General features: G+C 59.4%; 1 protein-coding gene across 1 annotated transcript in view; it reads right to left on the reverse strand.

Annotated features, from left to right (window-relative positions):
• Positions 1–2,833: 2,833 nt before the first annotated feature.
• The window catches only part of CYTH4 (cytohesin 4), a 25,235-nt gene continuing 5,842 nt past the window's right edge, over positions 2,834–22,226 (reverse strand). The window contains exons 5-12 of the mRNA XM_004700707.2: positions 20,285–20,365; positions 18,913–19,025; positions 15,370–15,518; positions 8,544–8,655; positions 6,973–7,049; positions 6,571–6,642; positions 5,982–6,136; positions 2,834–4,633 (exon numbers count right to left, since the gene is read on the reverse strand). Of these exons, the coding sequence (XP_004700764.1) occupies positions 4,561–4,633; positions 5,982–6,136; positions 6,571–6,642; positions 6,973–7,049; positions 8,544–8,655; positions 15,370–15,518; positions 18,913–19,025; positions 20,285–20,365 (832 nt within the window). The 3' untranslated portion in view covers positions 2,834–4,560. The remainder of the gene's footprint in view (positions 4,634–5,981; positions 6,137–6,570; positions 6,643–6,972; positions 7,050–8,543; positions 8,656–15,369; positions 15,519–18,912; positions 19,026–20,284; positions 20,366–22,226) is intronic.

Raw genomic sequence — 22,226 nt, forward strand, 5'->3', positions numbered from 1 at the left:
CCGTGCCAAGCCCTGCAGTTCCAGAGCAGGCCTCTCCTGGCTGACCCTGTGAACAGTGGCAACATCCTCTCCCCATGCCAAATGCTCCCCTGCTTTGGGGCTCTATGCATGCCACACCAAGAGTGCCCAACCCCCTGCCTTGCAGAAGCCTCCCAGCCCCAGCCTCCGAGACCCACCTTCCCAGCTCCCATCTGGATCCCTCTCACTGGCCCCCCCCACCCCCACACTTGGCTCCACAAGGCCATGACTCCTTCCTATTGCCTCTGATTCATCCCCCTGCTTCCAGAGCCCAGGAACCGCCAGCTCCAGGCTCCAGCATCTTCTCCTCCAAGGAGGCCCCATGGAGGGAGTCTGGCGCTTCTCCGGGAGGGACGTCGGGGGTTTTAGGTGGAGGAGACTGTGCGCACAGCTGTCTCCAGGCAGAAGAATCGGGTGGAGTGACGCTGCCAGACTGAAAGGGGATGGGGGCGGGCACTCAGTGGGGACCAGCCTGCTTGGCAGAGGTGGGGCCAGGGCATTGAGAGGTCATCACCTTGCCCCCCCCCCCCAAGAGAGAGCTCAGCATCACCCCCAACCACTCCCTGGGCATTTGCACTGGCGAGATGTGGGTTCAGAGAGGGCCAACCACTTGCCCAAGGTCACACAGCACCCAGGGGCAGGCCTGGGAATTTGAGGTGGACCCTACTCCCAATTTTTCTCTTGAGCAGCTCTGGGTGAGGTCTGTCAGGCAGGGAGGGAGTTGGGCGGGTGGGTAGGAGCGGGGTCTCCGATGCTCGCCTTGGCCAGGCTCTCTGGACCCTCTTGGGCTGGAAGGGGGTGCCCCAGGGCACGGTGGCGCTGGGGTTCAGAGTCCTGCTTTTGATTCTGTGGCGTTCTCACTCGGCAGACCCCTGGGGAAAGCCTGAGTCATCGCTGAGCCGGCAAACATATTTAGCTCCTTTCATTGTCCCTAATAAATCAATTTCCCCAGCCCTCTCACACCTGCCGCTCCCCTCCTGGCTGGCCCCAGCTCCGGAGACTCCCGAGGGCACCCAAGGCCCAGGGCCCTGCACCCGCTGAGCTCTGGGCCTTCTCTCGTAGCCAGGGTGGTGGTGGGGGTGGTGATTGTGCCTAGGGCCCTAGAAGCTCCAGAAAGATCTAGCTCTACTCTGCTTGTCGGTCTTGGCTCCTCCTGGTCCTTTTGGCTGGGAGACCTAGACTCCCGCTTAGCTAATCTGCGATGGCACCTCTCCCAAGGCACCTTCAAAGATCATTAACATCCACCCGGACTCCGCCCGCCCCCAGTGTGTCCAGCCTGTCTTGTACGCAAGAGTCTACCTTAAAATAACGCTCATGTAACCTGAGTAGGTGGCCATCCCTGTTTGAAGGAATGCCTTTAAAGCTCCCATTTTATGGAGGGGAAAACAGAGGTGTTTAAACACCAGATAATAAACAAAAGTGGCATTGGGGCCTTGAACCTCCGGCCTTGTGGTCCCAGAGGGTCTCACTGCTGCCCCCCTGTGGGCTCTTGCAGGTAATGACTTTCATGATTTGGGTCCACCAGTCTCCAATCCTGCAGGCTGTCTCACCCCACGTCTCTAGGCTGACCTGGCACATGGATGTCCTTGTTAGAGGCTTGCGTCGTGCGGTTCGTGGGTTCAGCCCCTCAGGGAGGGAAATAATGCTCAGAGAGGGTATGCAACTAGAGGGCCCAGGGCAGGAAGGTGAGGGAGCTTTGAGTAGCCAGGACTCCTCCCAGGATGGGAGGGAGGACTGTGTCCCGGGAGGGTCCCTGAGTGTCTGTTGGCTTGCTCGAGCCCGAGGGCCCTAATGGGCCAGCTGCATCCTGGCTGCCCAGGCCAGGACCCTTCTGTGGACGGAGGCTTATTCCTGCAAGCTACCGCTGCCTGGGCCCCAGCTTGGCTGCAGCCTCGCTGTCTCATTGGCGGGCGGTGGGCTCCCCCTGCTGCCACGGCGAGGAATGGCAGGAGTCCAGAGCCAAGGGAGGCTAGGTCCTGCCCACGCCCAGCCTGAAGACCCTCCCCTGAGGGCCTTACCGTTCCCAGGGGCTCCAGACCTTTGTCTCTGGAGGTCCCGAACCCAGAGTGGACTTCCATCCAACCACACAGACTGTGTTGAACGAGTGCACAGCCTGGCCGCTGATGAGGTCCCAGCCCCGTGGGAAGACAGGCATAGGTCAGCTCCCTGCAATCCTTCCCCAGCCTGCCTACTGCGCCTCTGAGCAGCCTCCCTGCCCTGACCCTCCTGTAACAGGTCCTTCAAACCTGCCTTCCGCACTGGATCAGAGGGTCTTCTGAGGAACTCGGTATGTGTGGGCCGAATGAGACCGCTGAGCCATGCTGAATAGGACCAGTTCAGGCTGAACTGGGCGCACCACACTTGCTAAGGGCCCAGGGCCACTGGAACCCAGGATCCGGGCAGGCAGGGGTTCTGCCTTGTTCCACCAGTGCCTGCAGCAGCACCCGGCACACAGCAGGCGCTCAATAAAGAACAGAGAGCGCAGAACAATGAAGGCCCTCAGCAGCACCCCAGGTGATCCTTCAGGCCAGCCTGAGCTTGGATTCCTCCAGGGACAGGGAGCTTATTCCCTAGCTCCTGAAATGGTGACCTTTCCCACCCCTGCATGAGTTCTTTCTGACATTCCCTAGGCTGGGGAGAACCAGCTCACGCCTGTCCTTGCCCCACATGCCTGTCCTGCCCTGCCCCTGGGCCCTAGTTCCGGGGGACTTCTTGGGTGTGGCCTGTCCCAGTCTGGCCCTCTTGCCCTTGTGTGGGAGGGTGAAGGTTGGGGGCAGGGGTGGTGGACGCGGGCATGCAGAGGACAGAGCCCCAGTCACGAGTCAGATCATGAGCTTTATTCTTGCCTCTGAATGGTTTCTAGAACAGCTGCTCATCCCCTGAACATCTCCAAGTCCACCCACGCCTCCATGGAAGAAGCCAAGGACCAGAAAGGGGAAAGAGTGGGCCAAGGTCACACAGCCAATGTGTGCCAGAGGCAGGTGAGGACCTCTGACCTTCTGACTCCCAGCCTGGTGCTCCTTCTCCAATTCCTGGCTGCTCCTTCAGGGGCCAAAAAGAGCGAAAGAGGTCTCCCGCAAGGCCTCTGCTGGCTCCTCCTGCAGCTGCCAACGCAGACCCTTGCTAGGGTTGCAATATCATCACCACATGCTTGTACACCTCTGCAGACGGGGATCTCACCACCTCCCAAGGCAGTCATCCCATCCATGGGCAGTCTCAATCAACCCCATGGAGAGCTGTGCAGGTGTTCATGTATGCGTGTACCTGTGTGCACATGTCTGTGCGCGTGTGTGCATCTCTCTGTGTGTGTAGCTGTGGGTGGGTGCCCATGGAGCTGCTGATCCTCCTGGGGAAGCCACCTGGCTCCTGCTCACCCACACAGACTGGCAGTGGGGCAGAGACAACTCTACTTGCTGTTCCCCTGCCAGAGAATTTCCCTCCAGGGTTTCCCTCGAGGCCAGCGCTTCTGAGGAGCTTCCTGTTCCTGGAATCCTTCTCCAGCCTGGCCCTGCCTAGGCGGGCTGTCAGCTCCACTCAGGAGGGCTTGCTGTAGACAGGCTCGCTGTCTGCACAGCTGCAGGGCCCCGGCAAGTGGTCCCTTAGGGGTACTGTGGCCCAGACTTTGGCTCTTTAAGCAAAGCATCTCTTGCCTGCTTGGCTGCCCCCTCCACGCAGCCCTCCGGATGGCCTCAGCCCACAGAGTGCTGCCCGCTCAGCCTCTTGGTTGAACCGTCAGTCCGGCTGGTGTCCCTCTGTTGGGATGCTGTCTATGGCTTCCTCCAGGGGTCCAGCCGCCCATCTCCTTCAAATGAAGTTTCTCAAATATGACTCCACTTCTGCCTTCGGCTCCCGGACAGCCTTCAACCAGGGCCTGGCCGGGTCGGTGAACAGTCATGGGCTCTCCAGCCTGGAAGCGCCTGGGGGCAGGCGGGGAGGCCCACTGCAGTCCTGGCCTCCTGCCAGGGGAGGTATCCTGGGAGCAGGAGGCTGGCCAGCTTACCTCCCACTCGGGACCCCCATGAAGTTTCAAGGGGCTGAGCCATCTCCGGTCCCAACCGCTCATGTGGCTGAGAGCCTGAGGAGACCCGTGCCATGCGGGGCTGCGTGTGTGATGAGCCCTGCTCGGGCAGGGAGAGGGGAGGCAGAGCTCTCCTGCCCCGGCTGAAGGAGGTGGCCTCGCAGAGGACAGAGCATGCTCGGGGACCCTCTGGGCCCCCAAGGAGGACAGGCAGCCCGTCAGGGTGCATGCAGCCATTTCACAGATTAGGAAACTGAGGCCCAGAGAGAGGACGGGACCCCGGGCCCTGGAACTGGCTTCCTTTCCTTCTGCTGTAGTGAATTTGGGGCATCGGGCAAGGGAGCTTCCTTCTTGGGACTCAGAGCCCCAGGGGCTCCTAACCCATCCTCCTGAGCTCTGTCTCCTGCCTCACTGTTATCTGGAGTCCAGGGGAGGGTGGTGATGCCAGGAAGGGGTACCCTGGGGGTGGGAGGTGGTCTCGGGGTGCTCAGGCTGCTGGCCCCCACGCCACCTCCCCCGGCAGCTCAGCGCTTGCTGGCAATCTTCTTTTTCCGAGCAGAGACGAGGTCGTAGAAGGGAACTCGGGTGATGCTGGCCCTGGAAGGGGAGGGGGAGAGAGGACATCAGGGCCCAGCTGGGGTTTGGGGGAGAGGGGCGGCTGGCCTGCCCTGCTGCACGGGGAAGCAGGAGTGAGCCAGGGAGTCCAGCCTCATAATCCAGCCCAGAACCTGGGGGCCAAGGCCAGAGCTGGATTAACATCTAGTCCGAGCTGAGCGCCTGGGAAATTCTGCCCCAGAGGGTCCCTGGACCCCTGCCTTTGGGCTCCTGCCTGTGACTCTCAGAAGGAAGGAGGTGGGGCCAGCAGACTTGCAACCCACGGGGTGTGGCCCTGGGCAAGCCCCACCTCTCTGTGGACCTTAACGAGCTCTGGAGGCACAGTGGTTACTGTTGGGATGCTAACCGTAAGGCCAGCAGTTCGAAACCACTAACCGCTCCAAGGGAAAAAAGATGAGGCTTTCTACTCCCTTAAAGAGTGACTGTCTTGGATACCCAGACTCAAGGGCAGTGGGTTTAGTTTTCTGTTTGGGGGAGACCTGGTGGGTGATGCATTTGGCTGCTAGCCTTAAGGCTGGCAGTTCGAAACCACCAGCCACTCCGAGGGAGAGAGACAGGCTTTCTACTCCCATACAGAGTGAGAGTCTCAGAAACCCCTGGGGACAGCTCGACCCTGTCCTTCAGGGCTGCTGTGAGCCAGTCGACTTGAGGGCAGGGAGTGCGGTGTTTCGGTTGTTTGTTTTATATGTGGTGGGGAGGGGGGATTTCCTCCTGGGGAATGTCCAGGCTCAAGAGCGGGGACATGATCTCCACTGGGGGAAGGAAGGCGCGACTTCTCATCCCCACCTGCAGGTGGTGCCATGAGGTCCCCCTTGGCCCCTCAGCCCTGGCCTTTCTCACCTGCTTGCCAGGCTGTGATTCCCGTCACCCCTAAGAGGAACCCATGAAAACCAAGGCTTTGCCATCCTATTCCCTAAACCCAGCCCACTCCTGCCTGCCCACCCCCTTCCTGCCTGCCCTGCTCAGCCCCCCACCCTGCTCAGCCCCCACCCTTCCTGGTCTGCGTGAACGCCACACAGCTGGGCCTGCCCTGCCCGCCCCCCCCCCCTACTCCAACAGGGCAACTCCACCCTCCCCGACCCCATGCTGTCAGGACCAGGCAGCCCCCCCATTGACCTGTCCACTTGTCTGGGCCCACCCTGGTCCTTCACCTGGAAGACCCTACCTCCATCTGTATCAGGGGCAGCCCTTCCCAGCACCCTCTGCGGTTCATGCTCTGAGCAACGACACCTCCCCGCTGTCAGGGTCCGTGTCAGGGGGTGGGTGGGAGGGACAGGCCAGCTGAACCCCTGTGTGGAGCAAGAGCAGCAGAGCCATCCCAGGGCCTCACCGGATGGCCTCGATCCACTGGTCCCGCTCCTCAGCGCTGGCGGCTGAGATCCGGGAGGACTCGTGTTTCCCCTCCACCACCTTGCCGTCGCCATCTGTCTTGCAGGCCTTGATTTTCTGGCCCCGGCATCCGGGAAGGCAGAGCTCCAGGCAGAACTAGGAGGCGCGGGCCGGGGTGCAGGCAGCAGGTGAGGGCAGGGCAGCGTGGGAGGAGCGTGGCCACCACACCCTCAGCGAGCCTCCAGCCGCTCTCTCCACGCCCTGGGACCATGAACCCAGGGGCAAGGCCGAGCTCAGTTGTCTGACACTGGCTGGGTGACCTTGAGGAAGCCACTGTGCCCGGGCCAGCCTCAGTTTCCCCATCTCTGGAATGGGATTTATCCTGGCAGGAGGGGCCTGGCATGCTCAGTGCTTGGGTTGTGCCACTGTAGCTCTTACCCCTTCCTCTTTTGGGGACAACGGGGCTCTGGGTGGTTGGGGGGTGGGTGGTCCTGCAGGGGACAGAGGGGAGGGGTCCACTGGCTGCTTGTTCTCCCCAAGCCCTGCCCTCCGCAGCTTTGGCCACAGGCTGTGCCCAGCCTGACACCCACCGGCTTCTTGGGGTCATCCACCTTCTGCACGGAGAGGTTCTCTAGGGGTATGATCCCTCGGGGCTCCTTGTCCTGCAGGGGGAGGGGGAGGGCAGGGTCAGGAGCCTGCAGGCTTAGGGTGTGGTTGCAACTCCTGGGGCTCCCGAAACCTAAGCAGGACCGGCCCCTCCTTCCCAGCTCTGTGCAGCCCAGTAGCCTTGGGAGGGCCAGAGCACCAGCTTTGAGCTCTGGCTTGACCTTGGAGTCTGGCCGGCCCCTCAGTCTCCCATCTGTAAAATGGGCACAGAGGTGGACTGATGATCTCTGGGGATCCCCACCCAGGGTTAATGGACTGCTGGGATGGGAAAGGGCTGGGTGGGGCGGGGCAGAGCCAGGGGACACGCCTCTCCCCCTGCCACTCACAGTGGTGAATTCAAAGTAGTAGAGGCAGCTGTCGGTCAGGATGAACCAGCGTCTTTTCCACGTCTTCACACGGCCCCCTGTGAGAGCCCGGTAGGTGTCAGCCAGGCCTTGCCTCTGCCCTAGCCACCAGCACCCCCTTCTCTGGAGGAGCGGGACCTCAACGTCAAGCCCACCTTACTCCCCTCCTCCGTCCTCGCTCAGAAATCTTCACAGTTGCCCCTGAGCTTAATCTGGCATCCAAGACTCCCCTGGCATCAGGCCTTAGTACCCCCCCCCCACATCACCTCTGCACCCATCCCCTGGCAGGCTCCCTGCCCGGTGTTGTGCTAAGCCGTCCATCTTTTATCTGCCTGGCACCGTTCTAGAAGTTCCAAATACTCATTGCCTTGCTAACCCCACCTAGGAGGAAGGGGGCTGTTATCAATCCCGTCTGACAGATGAGGAAACTGAGGCCCAGAGAGGCTAAATTACGCCCGAGGGCCCACAGCAGAGATGAGACTTGAATTGGAGCACCTCGGCCATGTTGCTGTCTGCTGCACCCTCCTGAGGGACTAGCCTATTTCACAGCTGTGGAGAGGGAGGCTGAGGCAGCTGGGCACAGACACTCGGTGTGGGGAGCTGGGCTGAGTGCAGATGGCTGGGACCAGAAGGTGACCAGCGAGTCTGCAGGGGTGGCAGGAACAGGGATGTGGGCATAGAGGGAGGGAGGGCTCAGATGGGCATGAGGAGTGTTGGGCAGGAGTGTCCCAGTGCCAGGCCTACAGGAGGTGCTAGAAGTGACCCACCCAGGCCCTGCTCCAACCATCTCTCTTGCCTCCAAAGGCTACTGCCATGACTGGGCTGCTTCCAGCACAGAGGCTTCTGGGACAGGGTGGGGCGGTGGGGTGAGGGTGTCGGATGGCCTGAGCCGGAGATTTCACCTGCTACACTACGACAGCACCCACCGCCACAGCACCCACCTACAGCTTCCCTTGTGGGGCAGGCCCTCCCACCCTGACACCTCCCACCGGAGCCACATCCTGCTGTTCACTCTCCCCTCCTTTGGGGCACCCAGCCCCACCCGCCCTGCCCCCACCATCTCCCGCTTGCTGGCTGTGTGGCTTGGGGCAGGTTCCCTAACCTCTCTGGCCCTTGACTTCTTCAGAAAAGCCAACCCACAGGCAGGACTGAGCAAGGGGCTTGGTGGACCCTGAATACAATGTAGCTCCCACAAGCCTCCTGGGCCAGACCAACTCCCCGCAGGCAGCAACGGAACTCCAGCTGCCCTGTTTGTGCATGGGCCTCTCTGTCCATGCGAAGCCTCCCTCCCAGGCTGAGCCGCCCCAGGACCCATGCGCCGGGTGGGGCCGAGCAGAGGGCGGAGGCCAGGAGACTCAGGGAGGCCTGACTCCGAGGCTACATGTGCGTGGGGGTGCGTGGGGTGCGTGAGGATGCGTGGCAGTGCGTGAGGGTACAGGCGCACACATGCACGTGCAGGCACATCAGTGCATGTGCCAGCGTGTGCCAGCGTGTGCCTCTTTGAGCCCGTGTCCCGCAGCCTGCATGCGTGCGCGGCCCCCGCCGGCCCTCACCCAGCTTCAGCAGCCAGCCCTCGCGGTCAGGGTTGAAGAAGGTGTGGGTGAGGTCTTTGCCATCGTCCTCCGGGATGGAGAAGGGCTCGCTCTTGATGCTGTCGAAAAGGTTCTGCCGAGAGAGTGGGGTGGGGCCAGAGCCGAGGTGAGGGGACGTCCTTCTGCCCCACGTGGGGCGCTGGCCCGCCTGACCCATTGAGCTTTGGACAGGCCACTCTAAACGCGAAACCAAATTCCCTGGCCTCGAGTGGATGCTGACGCATGGGGACCCTCTAGGACTGCCCCTGTAGATTTCCCAGACTGTAATGTCCCACGGTCGAAAGCCTTTTCACCCTGGGCAACGCGCTCCCTTCCTGCTAGCTCATGGCTGGTCTCTGGGTTCCCCTCAGTGGATCCATGGGGTGTCTACCCCTTTAGGGTCCCCCGCTTCCCCAGACCATGGGCTACTTTTGAGTAGAGAGCGTGAAGGTCAGCTTCTGAGAGAGCCCCCCCACCTTAGTGCCCTGCCTTGCTCCCCCAGTGTGTCAGTACTTTGACATAGGGGAGCCAGAGCCAGACAACGTGGCTGTGTGACCCCCGGCCAGCGTCCCAACCTCTTGGCTGCAGCGCCCTGATCTGAAAGATGGAGAGGAGGCTGCTGAAAAACCCCTCCCCACCCCAGCGGCCAAGTCCAAGTCTGCTCCCTTCTCCACCCAGCAGCTCCTCCAGTGCAGATGATGGGGTCCTGGCCTGCCACCCCGTGCCACCCCAAGTGCTGGAGACAAGGCTCTCTGCCTGGGACCCCAACCCCACGCACACCACCTGCTAGAACACACACACACACACACACACACACACACCAGCCAGAGGGGCAGAGGCCTTCCCCTGCTGGGGTGTGTTAGCAGAGACTGGCAGGTACACCCCTGGGTGGGGAGACATAGGTAGGTAGGCTTGTTCATAGGACCGGCCTGGCAGAAGAGGACAGACTGTCCATGCAGAGAGGCACAGCCCAAAGGAGAGATGGGTGCCAGGCGGGCCAAGTGCTGACCTTCGCTCCCAAAGGCCCCTCTCCCGGGCAGAGGGAAGTGACCTATTTTGGGTGGGCTTCAAGCGCAGGGTCGGGGAAGGCGTTCTGAGGCCGCCGATTTCAATTCTCCATAGAAAAGATCTCAGCAGGTTAAAAACAACCACAAACACAAGTCCACTGCCACAGAGCCCCCTAGCCGGATAGCGATTCTGTACAGGGGTTCCCAGGCTGTCCATCTTTTCGGGTGCAGACAGACTCATCTTTTTCCCTCAGGGCAGCTGCTGGGTGTAACCCACCGACCTTACAGGTACCAGCAATGGACATAGGGAAGGGGTGACTCTGTAGGGTAGTGAGCTCCTTGTCATCAGAGCTATGCAAGCCAGGTCTGGGGGCCTCCCTGGGGAGGGCTGTGGAGGACAACCTTTCCAACAACCGCCTGCCTACCCAGATTCCCCCAGCAGAAGGAAGCAGGCTCCAGAGCTGCCCTCCCTGCCCGGTGGAACCAGACCCAACGTTGAGCCTGTGCCGATAAGATAGTGCAATCATTTCCTCTGGTTGCATCCGGATGCACCGCTGTTCACGTGGTTTTCCGGAGGTTGGTAAACGAACATGTTCACAAGAATGGCTTGCTTGCCCCGGGTTTGCTGCCTCTTCGGATGTGCTCCGGGATTCGGGACGGGCGGGCAAGCCTGAGTCTGGATGGAGCAGTAGGGTGGGTGGGTGGGGGGTGCTCAGCCTGGCAGTGGGGGTATGAGGTGGGGAGGAGCAGGGAGCAGTTTCTCCTTCTACACCCCCCAGCATAGTCTGAAAGTGCTCTTTCCCACCTCCTGCCCACGCCCAGCCAAGCCCCCGGAATTCCCAGGAAAGCCCTCAGCAAAGCTGCCAGCACAGAAATATTTAGAAGCCTGAGGAGGCGGGCAGGGGGTAGATTGGGGAGGTAGCCGGTGGCGCTTAGACCACAAAACCCACAGGGGGACCCGAAAGCTCTGCCGTCTCCTCATGAGCACGCACATGCGGCTCCCACAACAACATTTTCCTGCCCACGTTTCCTGAAACCTGTGAACAGAAGCCTCTCCCCTGCAGGAGCATAAGCCTGCCCCTACCCCTGCCCCCGCCCAGCCTCTGGGCCCAGCCGTCTTCTCTTCTCGGACTGGCTGGACAGGATCAGAAACCCAATGGCCCCCACTCATCCCGTGCACCCGCCCCCTTCCCCCAGCTTTGATCTCCCCCCTGGTCCAGATTGCTCAGTGGGGTTGATGCCTTGCAGGCTTCTGGAGTGCACAAGTGACTTCTGTCTGACCCATCAGAGGATTCCCTTCTATCGGCCCCAGGATTGGCTCAGGGACGGTCATGGGGCCCCGGCCAGCCAATGAGCTTCAGCCCCGGGACTTTTTATTGGAACTGTCGAGTAGAAGGACTGCTAGGATGCATGGAGCTCTGGTGGCGCAGTGGTTATAGATTAGGCTGCTAACGGCAAGGTCAGTAGTTTGACACCACCACCCACTCCGAGGGAGATAGATGAGGCTTTCTATTCCTGTAAAGAGGTCTTGGGAACCCACAGGAGCAGTTCTAGCCTGCCCTGGAGGGTCGCTGTGAGTTGGAATCCACTCGATGGCAGTGCGAGGTAAGAAGTCTGGAAGCCTAGAGCTGCCTGAGCCAGCTCTGCCACCACTGGGGGAGCTGACTTAACAGAGAAGCCCCCATGGAGGAAAGGGGAACCGAGTTGAGGTCGCTGAGCACCTGGGTCCAGCTGAGCCTCAAGCCAAATCGATCCTCAGTCTTTTCAGTTACAATTGCTGAGACTCTCCTGCAAATCCTTTGTCCCCGATTCTTGCCCTCTGGTCTCTTCAGGGGGAAGGACTCCAGTGAGCCAGCCAGCCCTTGGCTCAAATTGAGACTCGTCACGCACTAAGACTGCTGGCCAGCTGCCTCTCTTTGGTTCTACCTTGTTAGCTGTGAGCTGGGGCTGGTACTGCTGTCCGAGGTGGTTGGGAGGACGCAGACCGATGCCTGGTACACAGGCTGTTCTGGTACGTGGCCACCCTCGCCACAATTGGCACTGGGTTTCCTCCCCTCTGCCTGGAGCCTCTGGGTGGCACAAATAGCTACGCCTTTGGCTGCTGACCTCAAGGTTGGGGGGTTGGGTTCGCCCAGAGGTGCCTCGGAAGAAAGGCCGGGCTGTGTGCTGCTGAAAATCCAGTCCTTGGAAACCCTGTGGAGCACAGCCCTACTCTGGCCTGCATCGACTCGACACCCCTGGTTTGCATGCCTGGGAGCAGGGCCATGCAAAGCAGCACAGCCATGTGGAACCACAGGGTCTTGGAGCTGCCCCTCCAAGCCCTAGTGTGGATTGTGTGTGTGTGTGTGTGTGTGTGTGTGTGTCACTGGGGTTAAGGGCTCCTTAAAGCCCTTCTGGTCAGTGGCCAGCAGTGAGTCCTGGGAGGTGATCAGATGAGAGTCCCCAGCAGGGAGGGGGGCACTACCGCCTCAGGTCCACTCACTGAGGTCACTGCCTGGCTGGGCCGGATGGCCCGATCCTGCTATTCTTGGGGAGAGGTGGAGAAGTTTCCTCCGTCCTGGCTGCAGCGTGCATGTGCCTGTGTTGTGTGCACGCCCGTGTTGGAGCAGGGCAGGATGAGGGACAGGTGGGAGCTGGGCACTGCCCTCCTCAAGGTGCTTCGTAATCAGTGGGGAGCCTTGGACCGGGACCGAACCCAGGTGGCCATAGCAGCAGAAGCCCTTTGCCTGGGAGGTTGTTTGCTGATTGAGCAACAGTTCCCACCCAGCCTCTTCTGCCCCTAGACCCTCTCCGCTCTCTCAGCATTTCCCAGCCTTCTGCCCAGCATCAGCTCCGAGCGCTGTAGCTCAGCTTCTCGGGAGAACAGTGTGTGGCCAGGGTCATGACCAGGGCTCCCCTCTTCCCCTGATGTGCACACCTCCCGGTCCATGTGTTCCTGCATTTCTCTCTTTAGGGAATGTTGTAGAATCCTTATGTTGTCAGTGGGGCCCACATCAGACTCAACTCCTGACAGAATCCTTCTGCAAAGGGTCTTGGCTTGGAATAGCTGGACCTCGCTTTACACGAGGGGCAAATGAGACTCAGAGAGGGCAAGACTGCCGCCCTCCCCCCCCACTCCCCACACACACACCACCAATCCATGTGTGGAAGCTTTGGATGGCAGGCCCAGACCCCTGGGGTCTTCCTTCCTCGACCATGCCCTGGGACAATCTGATTACCCACTCCAGCCACCTGGCCCTTTTGTTAAGCCCCTGGCCTTTCTCTACTCAGCCCATGTCAGGGGTGGGGGGGTGGGGGGCATAGGGGGAGCACAGAGAGGTCAAGCCTTGTACCCAATGCCACACCCCTCAAGGGGTGCAGCCAGGACTTGGATGTGACTCTGCGGCCAGTCCTCCTGTCTTATCCCTACCAGGTGGCCCCCTCTCCTGCGGCTGCCAAAGAGAATAATAGGCCCTTCCTGAGTGAGCGGCCTCCCAGGCAGAATTTGAACCTCAATTGAGATAATAAACCCAGAAAGGTACAAGTTCTATCCAAATGCAGCACATTGTTATTAACCAAAGGCTGGAATTGGAGAAACACCTAAGGAGAAGGAGGGAGCAGCTGAGGATGGTTGGAGGGATGGGGGTGGGGTGTGCATGGGAGAGGGGGGCACTTAGCACGCTCATTGGGCACCTGCGGACCAGGCAGGGCTGGCGTCACGGATGTAGCTAATCATTACCTGCCAGCCAGGTGCGGCCGCAGGCCCAGCATGAAGGCTTCTCCTGCCTCAGATGCCTCTTGCATGCATTTCTGGCATTTGGCCGAGTCCTGGGCTTTGTGTTAATTGGCCTCAGAGTGACACGAGCCACCATTTGGAGCCTGTGCCATGGTCCTGGCAGGGACGGTGCCTTTCCATGATTTCTTAATTGCTACCCAGGGCTGCCAGGGGACACAGACGTCACCTCCCCATTCTCCCGGCTGAGGGAAGGGGGGCTGGGAGAGGTGAGTCAGGCCACCCTGCAGGAACAGGGGGAGGTGGGGGTTTGGTCTGAGCTGGCCCACTAGTCCTCCACACCAGTGATATAACAGCCTCCTCCGAGAATCAAGAAGCCCAGCCGGAGGACTCCTGAGAGGGCAGGATGGCGAGACTTTGTCTGACACACTTTGGGCGTGTTATCAAGAGAGACCAGTCCCCGGGGAAGGACATCATGGAGGGGCAGGCCCAAAGAGGAAGGCCCTCAAGGACATGGATGGGCAGAGTGGCTGCAACAATGTGCACAGTCATGGGCATGATGGTGAGGACGGCGCAGGACTGGGCAGTGGTGCGTTCTGTTGTGCATAGCATAAGGTTGCTATGGGGCGGGACCGACTTGATGGTCCCTCAGCAATACGTGGAGATCAGGCCGGATGGTGGTGGCCGGGGACACCATAGGTCTCAAACACGGGGCCATTGGGATCATACAGGAGTCAGGCTCCAGCCCAGGCGCCTGAGGTAGGAGATGGGTCGAGTGCTAAGTTGAGGGGCGGGGGGGTCACGCCTTGTCTTCACCAGCTGAGAGGGGACTGGTCTTGAATCATCACTGCTGGTTTTCTCCCCCAGCTCCCCGCTCGGAACCTCTCACTTTAACAAATGGTTCTCACCTCTTTGTAACAGGACGTGGGCAGACCCTGTGGCTGCTGTCAGAAGCCCTGGCCTCTGCAGCTTCCCACGCCCCACTGCCCAGTGCTGCCCACATACCCACATACCAGTCACCTACACTGGGCAGCCGCCTCTTTTCCAGCCAGCCAGACCCACCGGGTACCAGTAGCTTCCTCCTTTACGGAATGTCCCTTTCCTGCATCTCTTTGGGAAAAACTCCCTTGCAGCCGTCAAGGCCCAGTTCAAATATCACCTCCTCCGAGAAGTACTCCGGGATTCCAGCAAAAGGACTTGCTAGTCACATTTCCCTTGCCTCCCCACCGCCACCAGACCCTAAACATCTGCAGGGGGGTGGCTGTGGTTGGCTCATGCCAACCCAGGTTCGTGCCTGGGTCCCTGGGCCCGCGGGAGGAGGGTTTGCCAGGCTCTGCTTGGCCCTGTCTTAAGCTGACGGACGTGTGCCCCAGGCTCTGACCCTCGAAGGATCCAAGCACAGAGTTGGAGAGATGAGTAATCGGCGTGCTCCAAACTACTCGGAGCATGAAGGGAGGCTTTCCAGAGTGCCCCAAGGGTCACAGGGAGCGTCCTCCTGGGCGGTCTATTTCTGGACACCCTTCTCAAGATGGGGCCCTCTCTTGGGAACTGCCATCACAGGACCAGCCTTGTTTGTGATGGTGCGTCTCAAGACAGCCGAGGACCTGGGTGCGCCTCTTGGAGGCTCTGTTCAGAGGAGCCCCACTGACGTGGTTCATGTAAAGACATACCCATTGAACGATCTATCTCACACAGCGCCTGCCTCCCTGATCTGTCTCAGGACAAACCCCAGCTCCTCAGGTGGTCTGCTCAGGACAGGCTCCTTCCCCGAGTGGTCTAGCTCAGAACAGCTCTCCCCACCTTTGCCCAGTGGTCTAGCTCAGGACAGCCCTCCCTCTGATCTTTCTAGCTCAGAACAGGCCCCCTCTGAGTGGTCTAGCTCAGGAGAGACACCCCTCTCTGATTGTTCTAGTTCAGGACAGGCCCCTCTCTGATTGGTCTAGCTCAGGACAGACCCCGCCCGTTGGGTGGTCTAGCTCAGGACAGACCCCCCCTCTGGGTGGTCTAGCTCAGGACAGGCCCCCTTCTGAGTGGTCTTAGGATCCACCCTCCCTCTGAGCCCATCTTGGGCAGGCCTGCCCCTTCTTACCCACAGCAACTCCTGAGGCAGGTCGCTGCCATCGTTGATCCCGCGGTTCATGGACACGAAACGCTCGAAGGGTGGCCTGTCCCGCACGTTGGGGTTGTGGAGGCTGGTGTTGAGCATGATGACGGAGAAGGACAGGACATAGCAAGTGTCTGAGGGGCGGGGCGGTCCGTGGTCACAGTCCTGGCTGCAGGTCCCGAAGGCCTCCCCGCCACCCCCAACAGCTCGGGCTGACCTCCATTCCCAAAGCACGCCCGCTGCACGCACACTTCGTAGCGGGGGCTGTGTCCCTGGGAGCCCACCAGGCCCGGATGCAGCTGGCTTTCCTGCCCCCGACCTCTCCCCACCCTGCCCCTTTCTGTGCCCTGAAAGCTGGTCTCTCTGCTCTCTCACAGCTGCGCCCTCCCGCCCCCTGCCCCCTGCCCACTCTGTTCTCTGCCTCCGTGGGACTTGGTGAACAGGCATTGTTGGCATCTCCTTCCGGCTTAATCATGCTCTGCTTTGTGATCCCGCTGGCACCGTGGGCTGGAGTTGAGCTCCATTATCCCCTTTGTATGCTGGCCCGCCCTCTCTGAGGAGGCAGGGCTGATGGCAGGGGGTAAGTGCTACGCTGGGCCTTTTATCGGGCTCTCAGTACTGATCCAGAGCAGGGGAGTCCCTGCTGTGCCCTTTCATCTCTGGTTGACCTTGGGCAAGTACCTGACTTCCGTCAATGTCAGGCTCACCTCTGGAGTGGCCTTAGGTTGTCCAACAGCTCGGATTTGACTTCTGATCACAGCGGCACCCAGACTGTGGGCAAGGGTCCTGCACTTTATAAACTCCCTGTGTCCCCAGGACAAGTCCATGAGGCAGGCACTGCTGTCCACATTGCCCTTCACTGCCAGAGCCTGTCTCCCTCCTCCCCCCTGCCCTTGACCCCCTGTGCAAAGAAATCAGAATGTTGGGAGGCAGAGGGTCGCCAGGGGTGGGTATTTGGGGGAAGCAGATCACCAGGCCTTTCTTCCTAGTCTGTCTGGGTCTGAAAGCTCTGGGGAAACCCACTCTGTGTCACAGCAACATGCAAGCCTCTCCTGATACACAGGTGGCAGTGATGCATGAGCTACGTTGGTCAGGAATTGAACCCTAGCCTCCCAAGTAGAAGGGGAGCGCTCTATCTCGGACCACCATTGTCCTCTTCAGGTACAGAGGCAGGGCGGCTAGGTGACCTGCCCAAGGTCAGGTAACTGGACTGTGAATGAAATCTGGTGCTTTCAAGAACCCCCCCCACCCCCCCACTTTCCTATGGAGCGCCTACTACGTGCTGCAGGCTGGGGAGGTCGTCGGTGAGTAAACCTGAGAGGGCCCCTGTCCCTGTGGGAGGGTTAGGCTGGCAGAGCTGGTAGGTCATGCATGCAAATGTCCAACAGAGCTGGGCAGTGCTGCCCAGGGAGAGAGCAGGGTCAGGTGGCCTGAGACCAGATGGGAGGCGAGGAAGAGCTCCGCAGGCCCCGGAAGAGCAGGTGCTCAGAAGCCCTGAGGTAGGGCAGCATTTTTGCAGAGAGTAATTGGAGCAGGCATGGCTGGGACAGCAGGAGATGCGGTGGGAGAGGTCTAGTTGGACAGCCAGGGGTTTTGGTGAGGGGCAGAGTCCTGGCCGGGTCCCGGGGTTGTCCCCATATACGCTGTACTGCTTCCCGTCTCTGTATCTGCCGAAGCTCACACCCCGGGGGTGTAGGGCCTGGAAGGCGAGGCGATGGTCCAGGTTCGGGAGATCGGTCCTCTTTGGACGGTTCTACCAGGGCAGACCCTCAGCCATCTTGGTGGGGCTCCATAGCCAGGTGCACCCCAGAAGCTGGTCAAGAAGGAGGCCTCCTGAAGGGGGAGCTCTGGAGACGGTGCTTTAGGGCAGTGGTCTCAAGCTTCCTCATGCGGGGACCCTTTCATTCGGCTCCTCATGGGGTGGTGACCCCCCAACCATACAATTATTTTCGCTGCTACTTCATCACTGTCATTTTGCTACTGTGATGAATCGGGCGACCCCTGTGAAAGGGGTTGAGAACCACTGCTTTAGGGGAAGGTGTTCACAGGAGAGGTGTCATGAATGGAGTGAAGTGGGGCGGGGGGCTGGAAACCAGAGCTTGGCTGTGCTGGAGCGGGACACAGGTCTCCGACTGGAGGTCTCTCCGTTCCCCAAGGAGGCACACTTGGTTCTAGACCCTATGAGTGAGGTAGTAAGCGCCCCGTCATTGCAGGGAACCAAGCTAAGGCCAGAGAATGGGAATGTGAAGTGGGGGTGTTGTGGCAGGCATGCCAGCCCTGGGCTGGACGAGCTTGGTCCGAGATGTGCGTCGATGAGTAGTGGGGTTTGGAATGAAACGGATCAGAATTTGAATCCTGGGTCCGCCACTTTTGGTCTGTGTGTCTTTGGACAGGTACCCTTCCCTCTCTGGGCCTATGCTCTGCTTTGTAAGATGGGGGAGCATCGTAGTGACCTCCTAGAAAGGAACCCTGATGGCAGAGTGGGTTACCTGTTGAGCTGCCAACCGCATTCACTCAAATCCAACTACTTACACCCACCAGCCTCTTGTTCTCCAGAGAAGGACAAGGCTGTTTACTCCAGCCAAGAGTGACCGTCTCGGAGTCCCACAGGACTCCTATCGGGTGGCCATGAGTTGGAATCCGCTCAATGGCAGTGGACACAGGGTTGCTAAGCCCACTGCCATCGAGTCAATGCCAACTCATAGTGACCCTAAAGGGCAGGGTAGAACTGCCCCTGTGGGTTTCCTAAATTCTGACTCTTTATGGGAGGAGAAAGCCTCATCTTTCTCTTGGGGAGGTGGCTGGTGGGCTCAAACTGTTGACCTTGAAGATGGCAGTCCAGTGTGTAACCTACTCTGCCAACTGGGCCCCGCCAAGAGTTGCTGTAAGAAATGAGTGGCTTTGTTGTAGGCACCAAGCAGAGGGGGCACAGTGCAGTGCCCAGTAAATGGGAATGGCTATGGCTGCTGTGTGAGGTTCAGAGCCCAAAAGACGCCTCTGCCACCCTGTCCTCGGGGTCTTTGTGGGCAGTGGTTATGGAGGAAAGCTTGGAGACCACCTTTGTGGTCTCCTTTTAGTTCTTCTTCCCCTAACATCTCTATCCAGTGGTCTCATGCTTCTGAGACTTTGATCACACTGCACCTCCTGCCCCCAAAGCCTCTTTCCCCCTTGACCTCCCAGAGGGAACTTCTATTCATCCTTCAAAACCCTATTCAGACACCCCTCCCCCTCTTCTGAGAAACCATCCTGGGCCTGCAGGTGGGCTGCTGCTGTTATGGCTGTGGCTGCCCTAGAATCCTCCCACCCTGGACCATCACGCCCTGCCTCTCTCCCAGGTCCACGCTCAAGGCAGCTCCACACGTGGCATTGTCCGGTGTGGCGCTGGGGTTCAGCCAGGAGGGTGTCCGTGGAAGGAGAGGAGAAGGAGGATGGAGCAGGGTGGCTGTGGTCCCCTGGGGTGGGGACAGATCAGAACCTGGCCGAGCTGAAGGGTTCCGAGTGCCCCGTCCCCCACTCTGCGCCTGGCACCTGTGGACTGGAAGACGCCCGGGTTGCAAGAGCAGTATCGGGTGGCAAAGGTCTCCATCATCCGATCGATCTTCTGCGCCTCTCCTGGCAGCCGGAAACTCCACAGAAACTGCCTGCGGCAAACAGAGCGGGGTCAGTTGGCGAGCCTCCTGGTGGGGCCCCTACCAGGCACAGTCTTTCTATCCTGCCAATGGAAAGTCTGGGCTTGATGTCCAGGGTCATGGGAGGGTTAGGCAGGATTTGCACTCCAGGGTGCTGGGCACATGGTCCTTACCAGCGAGTTGGCTTCCTTCCATACGCAGATGGCAGCGCCGTTCAGGTTCTGACCTCAAGGGGAGAAACCTCATCCCCCATCCCACCCTGCGATCCGCTGCGGTGAGGAGGGATGCCACTGGGCAGGGGCCTCCCCCCACCTGAACCCCCTTTCCCTAAGCTTCCCCACAACCCCACAGCTGCCAGACAAGTGCCCCAGACAAGGGCCTGGGCTGATCCCCTCCTCTCCCTTCTCCGGTGGGCCGAGCCCCAGCCCGGACCCCTGGGAGCTGCTTCGTAAAGTCTCATTGAACGAATGAATGAGTGAATGAATCCATGCACGAGCAAGCGAAGTTCTCTCCCCTCAGTACCTTAAAGAGCAAGGGTCTTGGAGCAAGGGGCCCCCCGCCTGGGTGGGGGTGGCTTCTCCCTTCTTTGTCTAACACACTCCTACTTCAAAGCCCAGGTCAATCGCCCCTCTTGGGGCCCCATCTTCTAGGTTCTTTACGTCCCCACAACCCTATGAGGTGGGTATGATAATGATCCCTCTTTTATAGACAAGGAAAAGGAGGCAAGGGTAGGCTGTGTGTGTGTGTGTGTGTGTGTCTGTGTGTGTGTGTGTGACTTGCACAATCTTGTACAGCAGCACTGGCCTCTGAACTGAGAAGTCGGGCTCTGGCATGTGTGGTCCCCACCTGTGTACTGCTGGGTGCTAGAACTAAGCAATATGAGCACATCCTCATTAGAAAACTGTAAGTCACAGCAAGTGCAGTCCACCTTCAGTTGCAGCGACCCAATAAGCAACTGACCACCAAGCCAGGAGGGAGTGGCCACGGGGCAGTGGCAGCCGTGGAACAGTGAGTGTGCAATTAGAAAGGGGAAGCTGCTGAGGCTCCTGCCGTGGCTGTGCCCTTGCTGTCATGAGCCGGGCCTCACCCTGCCCAGCCCAGCAAGTTGACCCTGCCATCCATGGGGCTTGGCGCCCGCTGCCCCCTCTCTGCTCCTGCCCCTTTGTTTGTGACCCATGGTGTGAGCCGTGGCCATGAGGAGTCCCCAATCCCCCTCGCCCGTCCCCTCCCCGCTGGCTATGTCCCTTTCCTCTGTCCCCGGGGTCACTCACCTGAGGGCCTGGACCAGGTTGAGGTTGGCAAACTCGTGGCATCCCACAAAGGCTTGGAGGACCTGCAGGTTGATGGGGTCCCTGGGGAGAAGGGGAGAGGGCTGCTCTGTGCTCTGTCCCCGTGGTATGTGTGTGTGTGTGTCACATGTGGGCATTTCTGGAGGGGGCTGAGGGGCGGGAGGGTGAGGACAGAGTGAGATCTGCCCTTCCAGGGGTCCAGCCACCATCTGTTCACACCTATCCCCCCCTACTTCACACCTCACACACATGCCCACCCCCACCCACCCAGGATGGAGAACTGGCTGTGGAGTGAGCCTGTCCCAAGTTCAAATCCTCCAGCTGACCTTTCCTACCAGGGTGACCTTGCTCAGGACACTTGCCCTCATTTCCTCCTCTGTCGCTGTCCCCCCTCTCCCCAGCTCTGACCCACAAGGGCACTCTTTTGGCCCCCTGCACTCCTTGCTCACCCCTGTGGGGGGACCCTCCGCTGCTGGAAGCCTAGGAAAAGGGCTGCTGGCTAATGGCCTAGCCTTGCCCATGGTGAAGCTCCCCTGCCTGTTCTCCTCAGCCCTGCCTGGGTCCCGCCCCAGAGGTGGGCTCAGGTCAGGTGGAGGGGGATGGGTGGGAGGAAGCAGGGAGCACAGGAGGTCCTGTCACTTGCACTGTCACTACGGTGCCTCACTCGCTGGGTGGCTGCAGTGGCTGCCTCTCTGGTCTCTCTGCGCTGTCCTTGTCCCCTATGGCCATCACCCAAACCCTTCACAGCTGCCAGACCAGGTTTCTGCCCTAAACCTTCCTCAGATCCCAGTGGCATCACCAGGAAGGTGGGGGTGGGGTGGGCTCATTGGGTGACGGTGTCTGACACCAGAATGACTGCTTATATACTTTTTGTGCAGTGTCCCAGCAGAAATGTATTGTTTCCTTATTAAAATATCCCTGTGGTGAGTTATAAGGATAGTTCACATAAGCCAGCTGACCTATCAGTATGCCTACAAGGTGGAATATCCCTGTTGTTAGTTATAAGACTTCACATGAACCAGCTTACATATATATGCATATACATAGGAGTATGTATATCAGCACTGTCTGAACCATCCAGTGTGCTCTGGTCTTGGGGGTTATGACCCCATGACAAGGATCAGGCTTTGATCACATGGTTTAGCCGCACCAGCTACCAACCCCTGACATTGTCGATTTCCAGGTGTTGCCGCGGCAATATTGTAGTCACGAGCATTTGTGAACCCACATCGACTGCCCCCCCCACCCCAGAATAAAGTTGTAATGAAAGGAAAAGAAAATTAAAACAAAACAGAAAACAAGCTCCCACACGGTGACTAACAATGCTGTAACTAAGATGTCATTCGACGTAGAGAGATATTACAGGGCGATTTGCTTTGGGGGGTTCATGTGATCTGAGAAGTATTACATTTAAGCCGTTGACAATGACATTGATCACCGATGATTCTAGGATGACACTGGATAGTCAAGGTGACTAAGAGTTCTGTATGGGTGGGCATGGGAAGAGGTCAATGGGTTGTTGGCCTGGGGGTACCATCCATGGGTCCCCACCTCACCCCTTCTCCGTCCTTCCCCCACTCCATTATGGTGTGCTCTGGGCACACCTGCTCCCTGGGCATGCGCTGCCTCAGGGCCTTTGCACAGCTCTGCCTCCGCCGCTCTGCCTCTAGGTTGTTGGCTGACTCCCTCCCTCCCTCCCCTCCTGCACATTGTGGTCCAGTGGCCTCTCTCTGTGAGACCCTTCCAGGCTACACGATCTGAGAATGCAGCTCCTGACCTGAGCATCCCATACCTCGACTCCTCCTTCCCTCCCTCTGTTTTTCAATCCCACAGAAGTTAGATTTTTCTAATACGTTTTCTGTATTATGGACTCTGTCTGCCTGACAAAATGCATGCTCCAGAGGATAGGGGTTTTGTCAATCTC

This window comes from Echinops telfairi, unplaced genomic scaffold, assembly GCF_000313985.2.
Source record: "Echinops telfairi isolate 266 unplaced genomic scaffold, ASM31398v2 ScPeMD7_2;HRSCAF=8, whole genome shotgun sequence".
NCBI lineage: Eukaryota > Metazoa > Chordata > Mammalia > Afrosoricida > Tenrecidae > Echinops > Echinops telfairi.